Below are 19348 nucleotides of genomic sequence, written 5' to 3'. Positions count from 1 at the left end.
ATCGCAAAATCGATTGCTTTGTATTAACTGGCGGTTCAATAGCAGCAGTCAGTATCATCGACAAAGGCAGTAGTAGTCCAGATTCTTCTTTACGTTTAAGTTGAAACACAGTATCGCAGTTAATTCGCGGAATTATCCATTAAATTTATTGCTCATAGTAATTGTTTAATTAAAATGTCCAGTGTTTGTAAAATTTAAATTGTGGAAAGTGTCTGTGGTGTCGTTAAGTGTTGAGTGTTCAGTGCTAGTGTAAAGTGTTGCGAATTGCTGATGCTGATGACTTCCAAGTTCCTGAGCAAAATCATCTGGCATCGTCTGGTGGGAAATAGCAGTTAAGTGACGTTTTTTAGCTGCAATACACTTGGAGCAATTTAAATTAAATCTCCAAGTGTATTAGGACACCCTTCTGCATATTATTTCCCCACCAAGGTTTGTTCAAACACTCAAGTGTTTTTTTCTTTATTTTTTTAAATATTTTTCTATCATACTCTGCCGCCATTTTATTTTGACGTGCGATTTTTAGTTTTCTCCAATTTCTAATAATTTATTTTTCAAATATTTAAATGTACTCTAATAATTTCATAGACAAAAGTTTCAAAAAAATTATTATTTAAAATTTGTAAATGAAAATATTTTCAAAAATCATTTAAATTTTTACGTTCACACTATTGTCCATCAATTCGTGCATTTAGTAAAAAATATTTTTTATTTATCAAAAGGCGGTAAAAATTCAAATTTTATTTGACTACCGTAGTCTGTAAAAATAAAAAAACTAATGCGCGTGCGCGAGAACATAAAACATCAGCTCGTAAGGTGGCGCCACCATTTAATAAGCAGGCAGTCATCTGGTAAACGCCGGCACAAAAGGGTGTGTGATGTTTTTTCTGATGGACAGTAATAATAATTTGATAACATCCTTCTCCATCAGTCGTGCAAAACATCAACAACAGTAACTAGCAACAGCACAAACTAAATCTAACCGTGGTCGCGGGTTTTCGCGCATACACTTGCGCGTCTACCGTGCGCGTCATACCTCGTAATTAAATTCGCTCGTTTCCTAAATAAATAAATACTCAAATAAATAAATAAATATTAATTTAAAATTTAACTTACGATCATTAAAAAGAAAGTGCTCAGTTAATTATAAATTCATAACCCGCCATAACCAATAAATAATAAAACAAATCTCCGGCGCATTATTTTTAAAAAAACAAGTAAATGGTGAATGGCGATTTGGTGATAAAAAATCATGAGGGTAAGGGTAAAAAAGGATTTTAAAATATAATGGAGTTAAGTGAAGTAGTGAAATAAAAAAATATAATAAAAGGTGGCAGTAAAAAGGTAAAGGAAGCTCGAGGAGTTGAAAAAAAAAAAAGAGTTGAGTACACAGTACAGAGTGGAGGTAAAGAGGAGGTGGGTAGTGAAGGTAAAAAGAGAGGAGGGAAAAGACGAAGACGACGTGCGAGGGCGCGCAGGAGTTTTAGTATCCCCTGGACATTCCTGTCTGTTGGCATTGGAAATTTAAAATAAAATAAAATTAATCTGTATCAATTATAAAGTTTTTAAAAATCAAATCACTCGGTACTGTCATTAATTGATTGATTAATTAATTATTTGAATTTTCGGTAACTAGTATCCGGTCACTGTGAATTATAACTGGTATTTGCTGTCTGGTATGTACCCTCTTTATTTTTTTAATACCAAAGGAATACCAAGTAGTCGTTTTGCTCATTAACTTTCAGTCGTGTTCACTGAACGATAAAATTGTGCATACGCAATAATAAGTGCGCCGGTATCAAATGTTAAGTTGTAAATAAAAATTTTCTAAGTGATTTAAAAATTTAAATATTTAATAATTTATTTATTGATAAAAGTAGTTTTGTTTTAAATGTCAGATTAAAAGCGCGGGAAAATTTAAAAAATAAATTCCGGTAATTAATACAAATATTAATCGTCATAAATTATTTTGGTGAGTTTAAGTTTGAGTTTGAATTTGAATCAGTGATTAAATGTGTTGTTTTTTTTTTTTTTTTAAAATAATGCGGTGTAATTATTTTGATGATAATAACAATTGATTGAATTAAATGACAGGAGTGATATATAATTGAGTAATAAAATAATCTAAATATTACGTGGGGATCGATGTGCTGTGCAAAACATGGCTGAGGAGCTGCTGGTCACGCTTAGCAGAAGCGACACCGCGGGATTTGGATTTTCGCTTCTTGGTACTGCCGGTCTGCCTCATGTTATTTATGATATTGTTGAAAATTCGCCAGCAGCTGATTGTGGAAAGGTCAGTTTTTAAAATTATTATTTGCATTTTTTTTTAATTATAATTATTGTAATTAGTGTCATTAATTTTTGAAAAATTTTAGTGGTGTTAAGATTATAATTTTTGAATTTTTTATGAGCTAGTGTGATATAATAAAAAGGTTTATTGGAGCTGTAGGCCGAATTATGGGCGTATCGACCCGTTGGGTTCAAGTCAGGGAGACCTTCATACTCTGGCTCTTTCTTTGATATTTTTTTTCGAGTGAACTCGTGTGAAAAAAGTATTTTATGGAAGATTACAAAAATATTTGATCTTTGGGAATTATAAATTTGAAACAGATCAGAACTTTTGTAAATTTTGTAGTAAAAAAATTAAAGTCTAGAATTTTATATGAGCGAAGATTGAGTCAACAAAAGACATTTTTAAAACGCATTAATTCTGAACGGATTTATATTTTTATACGCCCTTTTGGTTTTAGTCACTAAGTTTAAAATTAAAAGGGCGTAGAATTTTTCTTTAATTGATAATCCATGATCCTGAAGTTGAGAGACAATTAACAATTTTTGGACTTTTTTTTACAACAAATCGATTACAAAAAAAAAAAAAAAAAAAAAAAATAAAAATATGCACATGTAGAAAATTTAAAAAACTACAGGTGTAATTTTTTCAAATATTTATTTTTTTATAATTTATTGTTTTAAAAAAAATCAAAAAATTATTAGACAACAACTAACTTCAGTATCATATAATCTAGAATCATTTTAAAGCTGAAAACCGAAAAAAATTTTTAAATATGAAATAAATCTACAAAACTAGTAATAAAAAAAAAGTTATACGCCCTTTTGGAATTAGTAACGCGATATGTTTTAAAAATGTTATTTCTTTACTCAAAATTCGCTCATATTGTCCTAGATAAACTTTTTTGTTTACTATAAAAATTACAAAAGTTCTAATCTATTTCAAGTTTCGAAGCTCTACATGTCGAACTTTTTTGAATTTTTTTAACACGAGACTTCAATGTAAGTTCTAATGAATTTAGTAATCGGTAGTTTATGATACTAAGTTATTTAAAAGGTAGTAATGGTAGCTGGTATGTGGTTGAGCTGTTGGTTGTGTTACGGAATTTAAAAAAGGACTAAGGATACAATCTTGTATCTTGTCTATTCGCGTCTCGCGTGCCCGATGATGGCTATTGGATATAAAGAGTTATAGACTTGTTTTGCATTCCTCATATTTTTTATTTTCCGACTGATTTTTATTTCAGATATTTTATGAATCGAATATCAAGGATTTTCATTTTTCTAGTTAATTACAACAAGTTTTAATTAATAATTATCCTAGTGGAAATTAAAATTTTTTTTACCAGACTTCGTAAGATTCATTCGTTTAGGTTTTAAAAATACTATTGATTTAAATATTTATATATGGGATATATTTTATATTAATAGTGGCCACAGCGCAATTGGAATTTGAATTTGAAATTTTGAAATTAACAAAAAATGCAATTTCTATAGATGTTGTCCAAAATAATTTAAAAATTTAAAGATCTAGGTCATTTATTTCATTTAAATTTTTCGATATTTTTATTGGCGCCCAAATTTATTTTAGTGAAATATTTAATTTTATTTAAATTACAATTATTTTAAAAAAAAATATATTAATTATGCAGGTTAATTTATAAAATAATTATAAATATATAAAGTTCAATAGGTCATAAATTTAAATTTAATTAAATATTTAATAAATTAACGCTCATATTTTTTCAGAAATTCATTTATAATAAATATATAAATTTATATGAAAATTATTTAAAAATTTTACTCAAAAATATTTTAATTAATTCTGAAATTCCGTTTCCAAAATTTCTAAATAAAATAATTTTTAAAATTCGCGCGAAATTTAAAATTTAAAAAAAATTATAAAATCTCCTGGCTTTTAAAAATAATTTAAGTGGTGAAATTATTAAAGAAATTTATTTTAAATTCACTTGATATATTTCGGGGTTCGAATGACAAATTGTTAAAATAAAGTAATTAATTTTCACCCTAATATATATACGTTATATATATCGACTAAAATATATTTAGGTCACTATTCCCATAGATTTAAATTTAATTTAGAATTAGTTAGATTACTAGATACTTGAGTGAGTATCAGCAATTATCTAGCTTGATATCCGGTGATGATAAACCACAAAAGAGACCAAAGGGGTATGCGCACAAAGAGAAAGAGAATGCAATTTAGTAAATTATCGGTTGTTAACATGAACGATGGGCTTGTCATCATACTTTATTATATAATAAATAGAAATACAATTAATGTATTTAAATTTTTTTCCATTTCAATGATTACTTATATACAGCACATATATAAATATATATTCAGACATTACAAGTAGCCAGAAAAAAATAGAACGTGCTTTCATTGTTATTATTTTTATTTCTTTTTTTCGGTAATTTTCATTTCAGTCTTTGTTTACTTTTTTTCCGCCTCTTATATTTTTTTCCGCTCATTTTACATTCGTGATATAAATTTTCAAAGATTACCCTGGCGGATTTTAATTGCACGGAGATATAACACCGGCTTTAGCTTTATTACCTCCGGAATGGGGAAAAAGGATCTCGTGTAGTTGCTTTTTATGATAGATATATAGACACATTTTACATATATTTATATACATATGGGTAAAAATTTTGGAATCGAAGAAAGGAAGTTTTTAACTGGCGCCAGGAACTATTAAGTTAAATTTACTACTTTTTTTTGTACACGTACACATAGTACTTTTTGTCATTAAGGACATTCTCAGATAATGGCCCCCAGTTTTTAAAAATATTTAATGACTCAAATGTCAACCGTATGCATATTTTATTAATTAATTAAAATAAAGTTGAGTATTAATTGAAAAAAGGACGATGTGGTTACGATTTTTCCGAGGTAAAAATTTGAAAACAAAAAAAAAATAAATAATTACAGTTGACATCAATTAGGAGCTACACGAAATTTGTCAAATAAATTTCAGTAATATCTTTATGTTAATTTTATATGATTTTGAATTTAACAATTTTCTGATTTTTTTTTTAACAATTTAATTAAAAAAAAAAAAAAACTAAAAAAATGCACATGTAGATAATTTAAAAAACTATGGGTGCAATTTTTTTTAAACATTTTTTTTTTATAATTTATCGTTAAAAAAACAATTCAAAAATTATTAGACGTCAGTTAACTATGATACTGAATTTGGCCGATGTCTACTAATTTTTAAATTCTTAAAAAACGATTAATTATTAACATGACGTTTGCAGCTCATCAAGTTTTCAAATTTTTCTCCCAGTTTTTTAAAATTTTAATTTTTCGTATGATACTGTCATTATTTTCATATTTGTATATATATATATATATATATAAATATTTTTGTCAGATTTGAGGGAGGGGGGGTTAAATTTGTGACGTAATATTGATAAGAAGTATCTCGGAAAACGTGACATCTTGACGAGGGGGAGAAGGGTTCAAAGAGATGAAATTTCGCGTCATTTATGGACGGCTCAGAAGTCATTGAATATTTTGAAAAAGAAGGAGAACTGTTTGAAAATGACCTTAATATATACGTTTTTATCATATATATATTAGAGAAAAATTTTTTCTGAAAGATAATTAATATTTTCTTAATTTCCATCCATCAATGGATCAAAATTTTTAAAAATTTAAATTTGAATTCCAAAACAAATTTTTTTTTATAGAAAGAATACGGAAGTGTAGATAAATATGAATATATGATAGTTACAGCTCAAGGTTATCGTACTTTGACCTATATTTCATATTCACAATTTGATGTTATGTCTTGTTAATGGTCATTAATTTTTTTAAACGCTGATTCATTGATATATTACTAATTATTTTGTCATATATTACTGACAGTAAAATAAATGCGATCGTAAATAATAATTTATTTTTAAATTTACTCACGCATTCAATTATGATAATAATTTATTATCTGAGTAATTAACAACTCATAGAAATGTATTAAATTTAATCGTAAGTATTTTTTTTTTTTTTTTTTTTTTTTTTTTTTTTTTCAATGAATTTCTATGCGTAAAAAAATTTCGTGTTAGATTTATTTTTAAAAAAATAACTTATCAGTAATTGTCTCGCGTGTATTGTTAAAGTCTAGTGTAAAATTATTTATGTAGCTAATGACTGATTTTTATCAGACATTTTTATTTTAAATTTTAAACGAAAAAATAATGTGTAGTTAAAAAAATATATAACTGTAATAATAAAAAATATAAAAATATTATTTTATGCACAAGTGTATTAATAGTTCGTGCAACACGCAAAGATTATCTAACACTGATTCATTTGATCGTTTATTACAGTTTATTATCTATATCTTAGTGATTCACTTCATGATAATATTTTATATTATTATGTTTTATTTACAAATCGATGGGTTTGCTCTAATTGTATTGAGTGTGTAATGAGATTAGTTTAACGCCATGCCAATTATTACTGATTATTTATTTATCTGCACAATAATCATTTATTATCTGTATTAAAAAAAAAAAAAAAAAAAATAAGGAAAGTCTTCACCGTAAACTTGAAAATTTAGAAAAGTAGAATTTTTTTCTTTAACTTCAAAATGATGAATATTTATTGAATATTTTCAGAAAATTAATTTTTGTTTTTGTCTTAAAAATTTTTGGTAATTAATTGTTTCGACTTTTATATGAAAATTTTTTTAAATTTATGTGGACAAGTCAAAACTTTTGTAAAAATTATTTAAAATTAGTAGTATAAGGTATAGAAATTGTCTGACAATTGACGTCAATTGGTCAGCAAAAAAATAACCGATGGTAAATAGAAGTTATGAAAAATTTTTAATGAATTTTTTTTTAATAAACAAATTGAATGCAATGTTGACTGATACGACTTGCAGTTCTAACAATTACAAGTACTTGTACATTTAATATCGCCCAGGAAATTGTTTTACAAAAAATTTACCGAAAAATTTTTATAATACTCAAGTTAGCATACGTCTAATAATTTTTGAATTTTTTTAAAAACGATAACTTATCAAAAAAAAAATGATTCGGAAAATCGCACCTATAGCTTTTTTAATTTTCTACATGCGCATATTTTTATTTTATTTATTTTTTTGTAACTGGCCTATTAAAAAAAATCCAAAAATTTTTTATTGTCTACTAACTTTAGGATCATAAAATTTTTGATGTTAATTGTCATTTGATTTCTCATAATCTGACTGAACATAAAATTGACGGTAATTTCGTATCAAGATGTAAGACAAAATTTTGAAAAATTTAATTAAACGTCTAAATTTGTTCATAAAAAGTTAGAATACGTTCAAATTTATTTCTAAATTGTATTTTTTAAAAATTCCAGTTCTATAGAACGTTGTCTTAAATTTTGATTTATTTTAACGTCAACATTTTAGAAAATTTTTTTTTTACTATCATAAGTTATTTGAAAAATTAATATTCGAAATAACAAAAATATATTATCATCCTAAAGTTAGCAGAAAATTTACAATTTTCGTATTTTTTTTTTTTCAACAAATAAATTACAAAAAAAAAAAAAAAAAAAAAAAAAAACTAAAAAAATGCACGTGTAGAAAATTAAAAAAACTATAGGTGCAATTTTTTAAAATATTTTTTTTTTAAATTTATCCATTTGAAAAAAATCCAAAAATTATTCGACGTCGGCTAACTTCAGATTCATAAATATATTTTATTTTTTCCATATGTGAATTTTATTATTTTTAAAATTATTACGTACACGTAAATTTTTTTTGTTTTACCTTTTAATGAGCTTTGTTAAGTCGGTTTACAAATGGGTTAAATGTTTATTGCATGGATTAAAAATTGAGAGTACTGTGCAGTACTTTATTATACTTAGAATAATTTTTTTTTATGTGTATACATAAAAGCTTAAATGAGTTAACATAACAAGTATTGTGCAATTGAACAATGTAGATGAAAAAAAATCCTGGCTTTCATGTTTTGTTAATTAAAACTAGGATTGTTATTAAAAATTTTTTTTTTGTTCAAGTTAATTATTTTTAGTCTGCTTAGTATTTTCCATTGTAACAAAAGAATAAAATTATAAAGCTCAGTTGAAAACTTCAATGGAATATAATTTTTTTATCATTCGGACTGCAAGTTCTACAAGAACATAAAAGATGTTAAAACTTGAGCTTACGGTAAAGTTTTAGCGTCGCAAAATCTACTTTTGAATGTTAAACTTACAAGTTTAAATGTGAAGTAGATTTAATTGTTAAAATACGGAAATTATATACATACATAACATCAAAGTTTTAAATGAAAGATATCTTTTGAAGAGTAAATTTTCATCGCTTTGCTTGTTACTGCTATGCTTCAATGAGTTTTATGTATAATGATGAGTATGAAATTAATATTTTATGATAAAAATAATTAACTTGACAAACTGATATTTAAAATTCAATTTCGAATTTAAACTTTTACTTATCTTCAAAAATTATCCTTATCTTTACAATTAAAATTTTTTTTATTACAAACTTTAAAAATTAACATCCAAAAGTTATTGTAAAATAATCGAAATTTTGACTAAACTATTACAGATATGACAAAAATGTATATAAACAATTTGGTAGCTAATCAAATTATCTATAAAAAAGGTCTCATTGCATTTTCACGTACATCCAATTGTTTCAACACAATTGCTATTTGAAGTAAGAAAATAAATTTAACCATTTTTTAAAATTAAGTGATCCCGCGTTTATTTTTTCTGTAACTTCGAAACTATCAGAGATACGTCAATAGGACTCTAGATCTTTTTTGTAGCAAATTAAATTTCCTACAATTTTTGTTTGAAAAATTTTTTTCTAAAACCCATAGTTTTGCTACAAATTCCATAAATATATTTTTAGTGAGCTCAATTATCTGTTTAATGATATAAATAAATAAGAGATGATACCAATCATCTATAAATAATTATTTATATATATATATATATATATATATATATATATATATTTAATACTTTATCATACATTTCACTTTACACCCACACATAAACTGTTTCACGATATTTCCATTCACTAGACTAGAGTACCTTTCCGTTTCCGGGTGACGATATAAAAGAGAAGGTATATATATATATAATATGTATAATATAAAATACAATATATAAAGTCTAGTCGTCTGAAACAAGATGCAAAGTAAGGCGTCGTCGTCGGTTGGCAAATCTCTTCAAATGTAATATCGTCGTAGTAAAAAGTCGACCTCATCTACTATATTTATAAAAAAATATACTCGAAAATAATATTTATCTATAAATATGTACGCGTATATTTCTTTTTTAAAATAAACTTTTTTTTTCAATATAAATATATGAATATATGAATATTAAGCATAAAAAAATATTCAAATTATTTAACAACAATTTTATTCAAATCAATGAAGTTTTATAAATTAACTCAAAATATTTGTTGTGAATTTAATTATGCTTTAAATTTATTCAGTAATTACAAATTTCATTATTTTTAATTATTCAAAATTTTTGTAGACGGGAAATTAATTACAACTTTTAACAATTAATTTAAAAAAAAAAAGACCAATTCTGGTTTAAATTCCAATTTCTACTGCCAACTATTAAGTGAATAATTTATCAGCCTTAAAAAAATTATAATGGGAATTTTGAAAATTTATCTATCAGCAAATATGAAATATAAATAATAATTAAATCAATGGCATTAAAGAAATACTTTAAAATTCAGTGGTTTTAAAATTTATCAGTTTTCTTTACGAGACAACACAACACTTTACAATTCACAATACGCCGTAGTAAAGTGCAACGTAATATTATTATGTATATCAAGAAGGATACATACCTTTACCTTCGTAATACTTGCACTTGCACATTGCACACAGCAAACTAGTATCATATTACTGTAGATATACGGTAACATATTGCAACTACAAGCAAAAGTGATTCACGTGGGTATTTACTGTGTACATTACACACAACATGTGTGTATTTAAGTGCAAGCACCCTGAAAATATCGAACTTCCATTAAAATTATCTATACAGTCAACTACCCATTATAAGTTTGGTCGAAGGGATGTAATTTTCTTATCATACAAATTTACTTACAATCGACTTCCTGTCATAAGCCTGCGCTAGAAGTAGTAGAGAAATTTTTTTTTTGAATTTTAGTCTTTTTATTACCGTGTATTTAGTTTTGTTCTCGACAACTCGTTATAAGCCTCTTTTATTTTATATGATTTTAAGAGGGTTTGCCATCTATTCTCTTTTTCACACACATGTGAACAAACGAAACGGTCCTTGTTGCACTTACATTAGCAAATGGAAATTTCAAATATTTCGACATATTTTATTTAATTATTTGGACCTTTATCTATGAAAATGGTTCATTTGAAAATCACCTGTTTCATTCTCTTAAACGTCATAAGTAGAAGTAGATTTTACTGCTTTCAGTTTTTAAATTTAACACCGAAAATTTTAACATCTACACTACCAGGACTTACCCTAATTTTTTTTACAGTATAACGAGTCAACTGTATTGATAAATACAAACTCTAAATTGTAAAAAATCGGGAGTGAATTCGGAGTAATTACGAATTTATTTAAATTCAAATTCTTTCCGTGACACTGAGTTTCGGAGTTTAAAAAAAAATCACTCCGAAAACGAGGTAAATAGGGAGTTTGTCGTTTTCTCAGAGAAATCTAGATTTCATTTAAATCCGAATTCACCTCTATTGATTATGAATTTTAATTTTAGAATTACGGTGAAAATATTGGTCGTATAAAAAAATCATAAGAGACATTTTTTCTAGAAAATTAAATTTTCTACAACTTTTGTTTGGAAAATTTTTCTATAAGACCAAGATTTTCGCCGTAATATTATCATTTGAAGCATTCATTTCGAAATTAAGTTAAAAGTCGCCTCTATTTATGACGTTTAAAATCATATAAAATGAAAAAGGCTTACAATGAGTAGTCGAGAACAAAACTAATATTAATATTAAAGTAAACTCCTGTACGGAGTAAATTTTACTCCGAAGATATAGAATAAATAAAGTCTGCTCTGCATTTACTCTGGATTTAATCCGCGTTTACTTCGCAAGTTTTTTTAAGTGTACATTCATTATCAAGTATTAATATACTAGTTCTGAACGGCTAGATTTACTAATCAGCAAAATCCTTAAACTTAAAATTTAGCTTGTATATATTACATATATTATGCATATAAACCCATAAAGTTATATGCAAGTTACAACTCAAGTTTATTCACGCTAACAAGTTAAGGTCGATGTACTTTACTTTACTTTATTTTTTTTATCTTTCATATTGCTAATTAATAAAAAAAATAAAATAGAAGAGAAAAAAAAATTACAAGTGATATTTTACCTGATAATCTACTCAAATATTTATTCATTTTTATTAAACTTTATCTTTATGACAATAATTTTTATTGTTATATTAAATAATAAATTTGAAATTTTTTTTAAATGTTTCTGAGAAAAAAAATTAAATTATTAAAATAATAAATTTGTAGTTGTGGTAAACTATCACATTATGATTACAAGTAAAAAATTTTATTACTTAAATTAATTGTATATTTAAATGGTTTAAATTATAAATTATTTACTTAATTGGCAGTGAAAGAATAATTAATTAATAAATAAATGAAATGAATAAATTATTTGAAATTACACAGAATGATAATTAATGACTTTGTGAAAGTTTCATTTCGAATAGATAATTAATTAAAATTGGTCATTAAGACAAAGTTATAATTAAGACATTTTCCTGGTAGTTGATACTAAAATATTTAAGTTACAACTCTTGATAATTACTTTTAGAGTTTGTTCAAATATTTATTCCATCATACATTTCATTATTTTATTTACTAACATTTATATTATTTTTTAATTTATGTTTTATTAACAATTATTCGTTCAATTTCTTCTCTATGTATTTTAATTATTGACCCGCCCCCCCCCCCGAGAAATTTTTAAATCAAATATTAAACATATCATATATATATATATATATATATATATATATATATATATATTTATATATTGGCATTACTGTTGATACACTGAAAAATATTCGTAAACTTTCAAATTAGTTGATTCGAATTCAAAATTGGGTTTTAATTTTGAATTTTTAACACATGAAATTTTTTTTATTACAATTTATCAATAATTGAATTTTTTTTTTTTTAAAGATTCGAAAAACGGAATTAAAATTTTTCGAAAATTTAAATTATTCGATTTTCCACGAATTATTTGTAATTTCAAATAATTAACACTCAGTAATTGTTAAAAATTAATATATTATAAAATTATGCCTACAATTGTTAATAATTTAAAAATTTCATCTTGTCTTAATTTTCTCTCAATGTTTCAAATTTTTTCCCGCAAATTTAATTGTGTCACTAATAACGTCCCGATAATTACTTTTCTTTACTTAATTTTCTCTTTTAATCAATATGCAAATTCCCATTCATTAGGTCGATTTTCATCTCAAATTAAAATTACACTTCAAATTCCACATGTGTAATGTATGAAAATTTTCATAACTTCAGCAGTATTAAGGATCCTTTAAATTTTTTTAAACAAGATCAGAAATGTTTGGCCTGCTAAATCGTAACAAGGATGTCCGTTGCAGGCATCTCGTATACGACGAGCTCTCACGAGTCATCATTTCTTGTTCTGAATCACAGAAGGATCGATTATTTCTCTCATTTTTTTCGATTATCACACTTCTGAGTCAACTTTTTACTTGCGATAAAGTTCTTCTTCCCAAGCCACCTAGTGAGCATTCCGCCAACTAAAATAATAATAATAATTTTTTTTAAATTATTCAAATAATAACCATTAATTATTAATTAACATTATTATTAATAATTAAATTTTTATTAAAAATAAAAAAAAAATCATTTTCATTTAGAAAAAAAACGGGTTAAGAACGCAATTAAAAATAAATATTAAATTAACCCGTGACATAATAAATAAAATAAAAAAATAAAAAAGTGTAATAAAGAGGTTGTATTACTCATGTTACCTTGAGCAATGATTCTTGTACTTCACCCTCACTTATTCGATATATATTTCCAGCAACCTCGAATCAATCTTGTAATTCGTTCACGTAACACTTTTTCATTTCACCTGTGATGCAACAACAACAGTTACAAAAATAACAACAACAATAACAATCCGTAACAGAATAATAACAATTTAAAACTCGCGGGTCACAATGATCTAATAATAATAATAAAAATAAAAATACATTTTTTTTATCAACTTTCCTTGTCGGGTTTTAAGCCGCGAATCTTTTCCCTTTTCAATAACCCGTTTTCAGTTGTTACATTATATGCTATTTTCTCACAATAATCAGCAATTGTACTTTCAAATTACGAATTACTTAATACTTAATATGCTTATAAAAAAATTATATCACTTTATTTGTCATTCTTATTCCGTACAGGTACTCGACATTATTTTTCTTCGTATATAGCTTTTTTTTCTGTGCAATCTTTTGTTGAATTGGACTAGATTTCCTAGTGCGATTTTTCTCGTACGAATTTCACTAGTATATATTTATATTTATATATATATATATATATATATATATAGATCTCAAGTAACTTTGCTCTGAAATAACCTATTTGGGAAAAAAATAAGGTGAGAATAGAGGTCGGTAAACTTGTGAGAATGCTATTAAAGTAGACGGTAAAAAAAAAAAAAATTAAAGTAGAATTACGATCAAAGTTGGCGGGTTTTTTTTAAGGGTGGGTTTTATATTTAAGTATTATTCAAAATTTAATTGTTAAATTCGAGGAGATAATTTAAATGTATTTTAAATATTAATTGAAGTATGAGTTTGAATGTAGCATACATCAGACAAATGTAAAATTATTAATAAGTAGAGTAAATAATTAATAAAATAAAATTTTGAAAAAATGGGCATTTAAAAAATTTTTAAATTAATAAGTGCATTTTTTATAAATATTATTTTTTTTAATTATTTACTCTATTTATAATTTTTAATTAATCTGATGTCTGCTACATTCAGACTCATAATTAAAATATGTTAATGGGACAATCAGTTTTTTTTTGTGAGTGATTTATTTTAATAAACAATTTATTGTAATTATAAAAAAATAGATAATTTTTTTTTTTTGTTAAAAGTTTGGTAAATTTCTAGAATCTGGGAGCGTATTTTTGTCTAGAAATTTTTATGTTGTGGCTTTAGTGGCGATTTTTATTTTAAGAATTTCATTGACTCTGTCTGATTAAAAATAAAAAATTTAATGAAAGAACTTGAATTGAGTGAGTTGTGACGATGTTGGAATATAAAGTTATATTTTAAACGTTAATTTTTAGATATATTGAAGTTTTGATTAAAATTTATTTTTTTAAATAACTATTTTAATTTGGCGGGTAAATAAAAATATGTCTGATGTTTAAATAATTTTTTTAATCCACCCGTGATTTTGGGATATCGATTCTATTTATTTTAAAAACTAGGGGTAAATTGGGCAGTCTGAAATTTGACAGTAAAAAATTTTTTATCTAATTTACAACTAAATTATTATTATAAACTTGAAACAAGTCGTTGTAGTTTTTTATTACAAAGATAAAATAATAAAATCTAAATAAACTTTTACTTTTATCTCTATCAAATACTAGAGCTAAATTTTTTACTGTTTAAAAGAAATATAGAATTTTTTTATTTAACAATAAAAATAAAATATCCCAATAAATAAGCAGTGAAGATAAAAGCTTTATATACACATCACTATTCTATTAAATAGCAATAAAATTTTTTCATATTTCACGGATTCTAATAAAATACGTAAATAGAACAATAAATTCAACTTTTGGCATATAAATAATTTAAACAATAACATTTTTCTATTTACATTTTCGTTATACAAATATTAAGAGAAATAAAAATATATATGATGATTTTAAATTTTTATTGTGAATAAAAATCACTTGTGTTTTATTTCTCGACGGAAAAAATTTCAATTCGCCCCAAGAAATTTTTTGCATTATAAATTAAAAACAAAAATTTCTTTCAGCCAAAAAATTTCTTCTAATCCTAAATAAATGTTCGTTTTTATTTTACAATGAAAAATATTTCTAGCAATTTTTATTGGTTGTTTGATAATTTATTACATCAAATTATTTTTTTCTAACAATTACATTTTTTAATGTATGTTAATTTTAATAACTTTAATTTTTCAGTCATCTAAGCCTGTAAATAAATTAAGAATAAATTTTGAATCACTGCTTTTTCTTATTAACAAAAAATAGATATTAATACTTACAACCCATAAATACACATGGTTCTTCAGGAGAACGTTTTTTAACTGGTCCTTCAGCATTTACTCCTACCACATATATAAAATAAAATAATATAGTTACTGACCGTGAAAATAAATTTGAATATAAAAAGTACAATTCTCGACGCGCATTTTATGAAAAAAAAATATTACGACTACATTTTAATTATACTTTGTAGTTAAACGTACGTGAAAAAATCTGTCAATAATTTTTTTATTTTTATTAAATATAACAAGTATGGACAAAAATTTGGGTAGTTATTATCAGGCACATGTGTAACTTTTTGTTTCCAATGTGTACTTATAATTGTATTTATAAATTACCTGTATTGTACCCAATAGTCAGCATTACGACGAAAAATACTAAGTAGTGGAAAATCTTCATGATTGCTGAATCATTTGATGATACTGAAAACAATTATAAAAATATTTTTGGTACTTGTTAATTTTGAAAAAAAAAAATTTATAATTAAGTAGACAAATGAATATTTGCAATTACAAGTAGTAGAAATAAATTTATCAATTATTATATGAAAACAGTTTAAACTTACCAGTATACTGTGAGAGTTTCGATTTGAAAATGATAATTTTAGTGTCCAACTTGGCAGGTTTTTATAGTCATTTCAAATAGTGTGTATGTATATATACATAATGAAAATAATTATTGTATAGATGTGTGCCAAAGTTAAAACGAACCAATAATATTTTGAGTGTTGTTATTTATCAACTTATCACGTGGACAAGGTCATTGTCTGTATAAAAAAAAAAAGTTAAAAAAACGTTGACTATTTTGAACGTCAAAATGTGATACAATGACGAACTTTTTTTAAAAAACTTTCAAACTTTTGTAAATAAAAAAAAAAAATAAAAATAACTTAATAAAATTAAACTACAACTATAATTGAACGTTTTTTTGACTCTATTAAAATTTCTAAACTTTATTAATTATTTTTTTGTGGAAAACATATTTAGAAAAATCTGATTTCAAACTATTTCTGAACTTTGTTTTAGCAACCATTAATTTTTTCTTGAACTGTCAAAAATTTAGGAAATGTTCAAAAAAAGTTTTCTGTTGTGTCACATTTTGAAGATTTAAATATTTAATCTTATTCCAACGACATTTTTTTACATGCGAGGTCTCATTTAATAAAAAACATTAAATAATATCAATTTTTTTTTTTTTTAATTATTGCAATAGAATTTTATGAAAAATATTTTAAATAAAACATAGTTATGTAACAACATTCAAGCTAATAAAATTTTACGATACATAAGTAATTATTCATTTTCATTATCCAACTGTAGTTTTCAATGACTCACAATTAGCTACTCGTGATAACACAAACGAAAAACCTTCAAGTAAAAAGAAACCATTTAAATTTTATTGAATTTAATATTTTATTCTTCTTACCGATGACAATATTAATAACGACTAATATTTACCCGACAAATCAATTCTTTTAAATCCGATTGGAAGTAATATAAAGTTTGTCGATAGATAGACGTAGTAGCGTAATAATATAAAGTGGTAATGAAAGATGATAACTGTTTGAATTGAAACAGACAGAAGAGATTTTTCACAACACTGATGTTAAGAACCTTAAAGAAGATAAGTTGATAAAACTGATTAAGTAAAAGTGCCAATGAAATCAACACATTAAATAATACATTTTCCATTCACGAAAACAAATAAATTTATTTAATACTTGAGTTAACTTATTATTATATTTTTTTTTTATGAAAAATATAAAATTAAGGTACTTGATAATAAAGAACTACAAAGTTTGTAGATAAAAATTTTTATGTAGCTATTTGAGACAGTGATGAATTGTTGAAAGCAAGAGCTGTTACCTCATTCTTTTATATCATTCTACCAAAAACAGAAACAACTACGATGAGATTCCGCTCTCTGTTTATGTGGAAAACTCCCTCGTTTTCCCAGAAAAACTTTGGATACATCCTCAACTTTGTCGGTTAAATGGCGACATTATTTTTGTAAAAACAAACCAATTTCACAAGAGCATGGTTTATTTTTATTAATAATTTATTTTTAAAAATGAAAATATAAAATACAGCATTTTTGCCACTCCTCCATTTTCGGATATTTAATATCTTATATATTCCTTATTATATTCCCATAATATATAGGAACTATTCTTATAAACTATATGATACGTTTCTATAAATTATAGGATCCATTCCCATAAATTATAGGGACTATTCCCATAATATTATAGAAATGGTTCCCAGAATTGTATGGTAATGGCTCCCATAATAATATGGCTACAGTTCCTATATCATTATGGGAACAATTCCCATAATGTATAGGAATACTTCCCATAATTTTCTTTCCGTGTAGAATAAAAAATTCGTATTTAGATCAATAAAAAATAATTACGCGCATTTTATTTAAATTTCATTATTTCAATTTATTTGTTTACTTATTTAAGATTTATAAATTGTATCACATCTACTACATTGACACTCATAATAAATACACTCAGTGTAAGTAATTCTTTGTAAGGATAAAAGTCAAAAAGTCTTTAAAGTGCATCAGCATCAACTAGAATAGAGATGATAAAAAAAATAAATAAAGTAAAGAGCCCGTGTTACTTTTACCTGCAAGTTTCGTTGAACTAGAGTACGTCGTATGGCGTATAATGTATATGCAAGTGCTGGTGACGGTCTCTTGTAACCCTGAGGCAAAAGACAGGAGACAGGAGACTGTAGACTGGAGGCTGGATGTAACTTGCAGGTTTAAGTTGAACAAGCTTGGGTTTTATCGAACTGGTGCACTTTGTCAGGTCACAAGTTCACTGACGTGATGAGAAGGATTCTGTGATACCTCTAAAAAAGTATGCAGTTTATTGCTTCAAGATCTTGGTTATCTAGGTCTATGACATAAGATATGAATAAGGTCTACTTACACTTAAATTATTGATTATTCATATTTTTCAAGGCATAAAATATGTATAAGGAGAATTATTTTTGATAACGGCAGTTATTAATAATAAATTTAATATCAAAGGTTAGACTAAAAGTATATAAATTTAAAAAAGCCGGACATTCATTTTAGATTTTTTTAATAACTTTGAATTTTGCGCGCAGTTCAAATACGTAATAACGAGTAATTAAATTTTTTTTTTTCATTTCTTTGCTCTGTTATTCTTCTATTTGACCACTTTAATAGTGTTCCATGTGCATAATACGTAGCTGGTGGTACTCCTGGTGCTGCAAAATCATGAATATGCATGACGAGCCCGAATATAAATGAGGAACCACCATCAGCATCGAATTCAGCTTGTGTCCAGCTAATTCGTGGCACTTAGTCACAACCAACTGCTGCATATAACCCCACTGCTATTAAATCAAATTTTTTTAATATCTATTAAAATTGTAATTCATACTCAATAACATTTATTTAACAAATAAATCGTGTTATTAATTACAATAGGGCGTGTGATTTTTGTTCTTTTTTTCATTGCCAATTGTTTGGTAGATTTTACACTGTAAAAAATCGGGAGTTAATTCAAAGTCATCTGGATTTTATTTAAATCCGAATTTACTTTGATTAGGAGTTTCAATATTGGAATAAATTCCGCTTCGGAGCAAATTCCACTCCTAGGGGATTAAATAAATAAATAGTCATTCGACCCGCATTCGCTCCGGATGGAATCCGCGTTCACTTCGAAAATTTT

The 19348-nt window shown here is 25.2% G+C and overlaps 1 protein-coding gene and 1 long non-coding RNA gene across 6 annotated transcripts in view; one reads left to right on the top strand and one right to left on the bottom strand.

Annotated features, from left to right (window-relative positions):
- The first annotated feature begins 859 nt into the window (after positions 1–859).
- LOC103579357 (PH and SEC7 domain-containing protein) overlaps positions 860–19348 on the top strand; it is a 54093-nt gene continuing 35604 nt past the window's right edge. For 4 of the 5 annotated variants that reach the window (XM_014444653.2, XM_008560720.3, XM_008560719.3 and 1 more), the window contains exon 1: positions 860–2293. In XM_014444653.2, coding sequence (XP_014300139.1) covers positions 2159–2293 — 135 coding nt within the window. In that variant the 5' untranslated portion in view covers positions 860–2158. The remainder of the gene's footprint in view (positions 2294–19348) is intronic. The other variant, XM_053739145.1, reaches the window with a different exon arrangement.
- On the bottom strand, positions 15466–16059 carry LOC103579356 (uncharacterized). Its single transcript, XR_001345399.2, has 3 exons — positions 15975–16059; positions 15636–15698; positions 15466–15562 (listed from the first exon to the last, which is right to left on the bottom strand). It is a non-coding gene; the product is annotated as an uncharacterized LOC103579356 (long non-coding RNA).

This window comes from Microplitis demolitor, chromosome 5, assembly GCF_026212275.2.
Source record: "Microplitis demolitor isolate Queensland-Clemson2020A chromosome 5, iyMicDemo2.1a, whole genome shotgun sequence".
Lineage (NCBI taxonomy): Eukaryota > Metazoa > Arthropoda > Insecta > Hymenoptera > Braconidae > Microplitis > Microplitis demolitor.
Note: the sequence above shows the minus strand (reverse complement) of the source record. Positions and strands in the feature narration are given on the sequence as shown.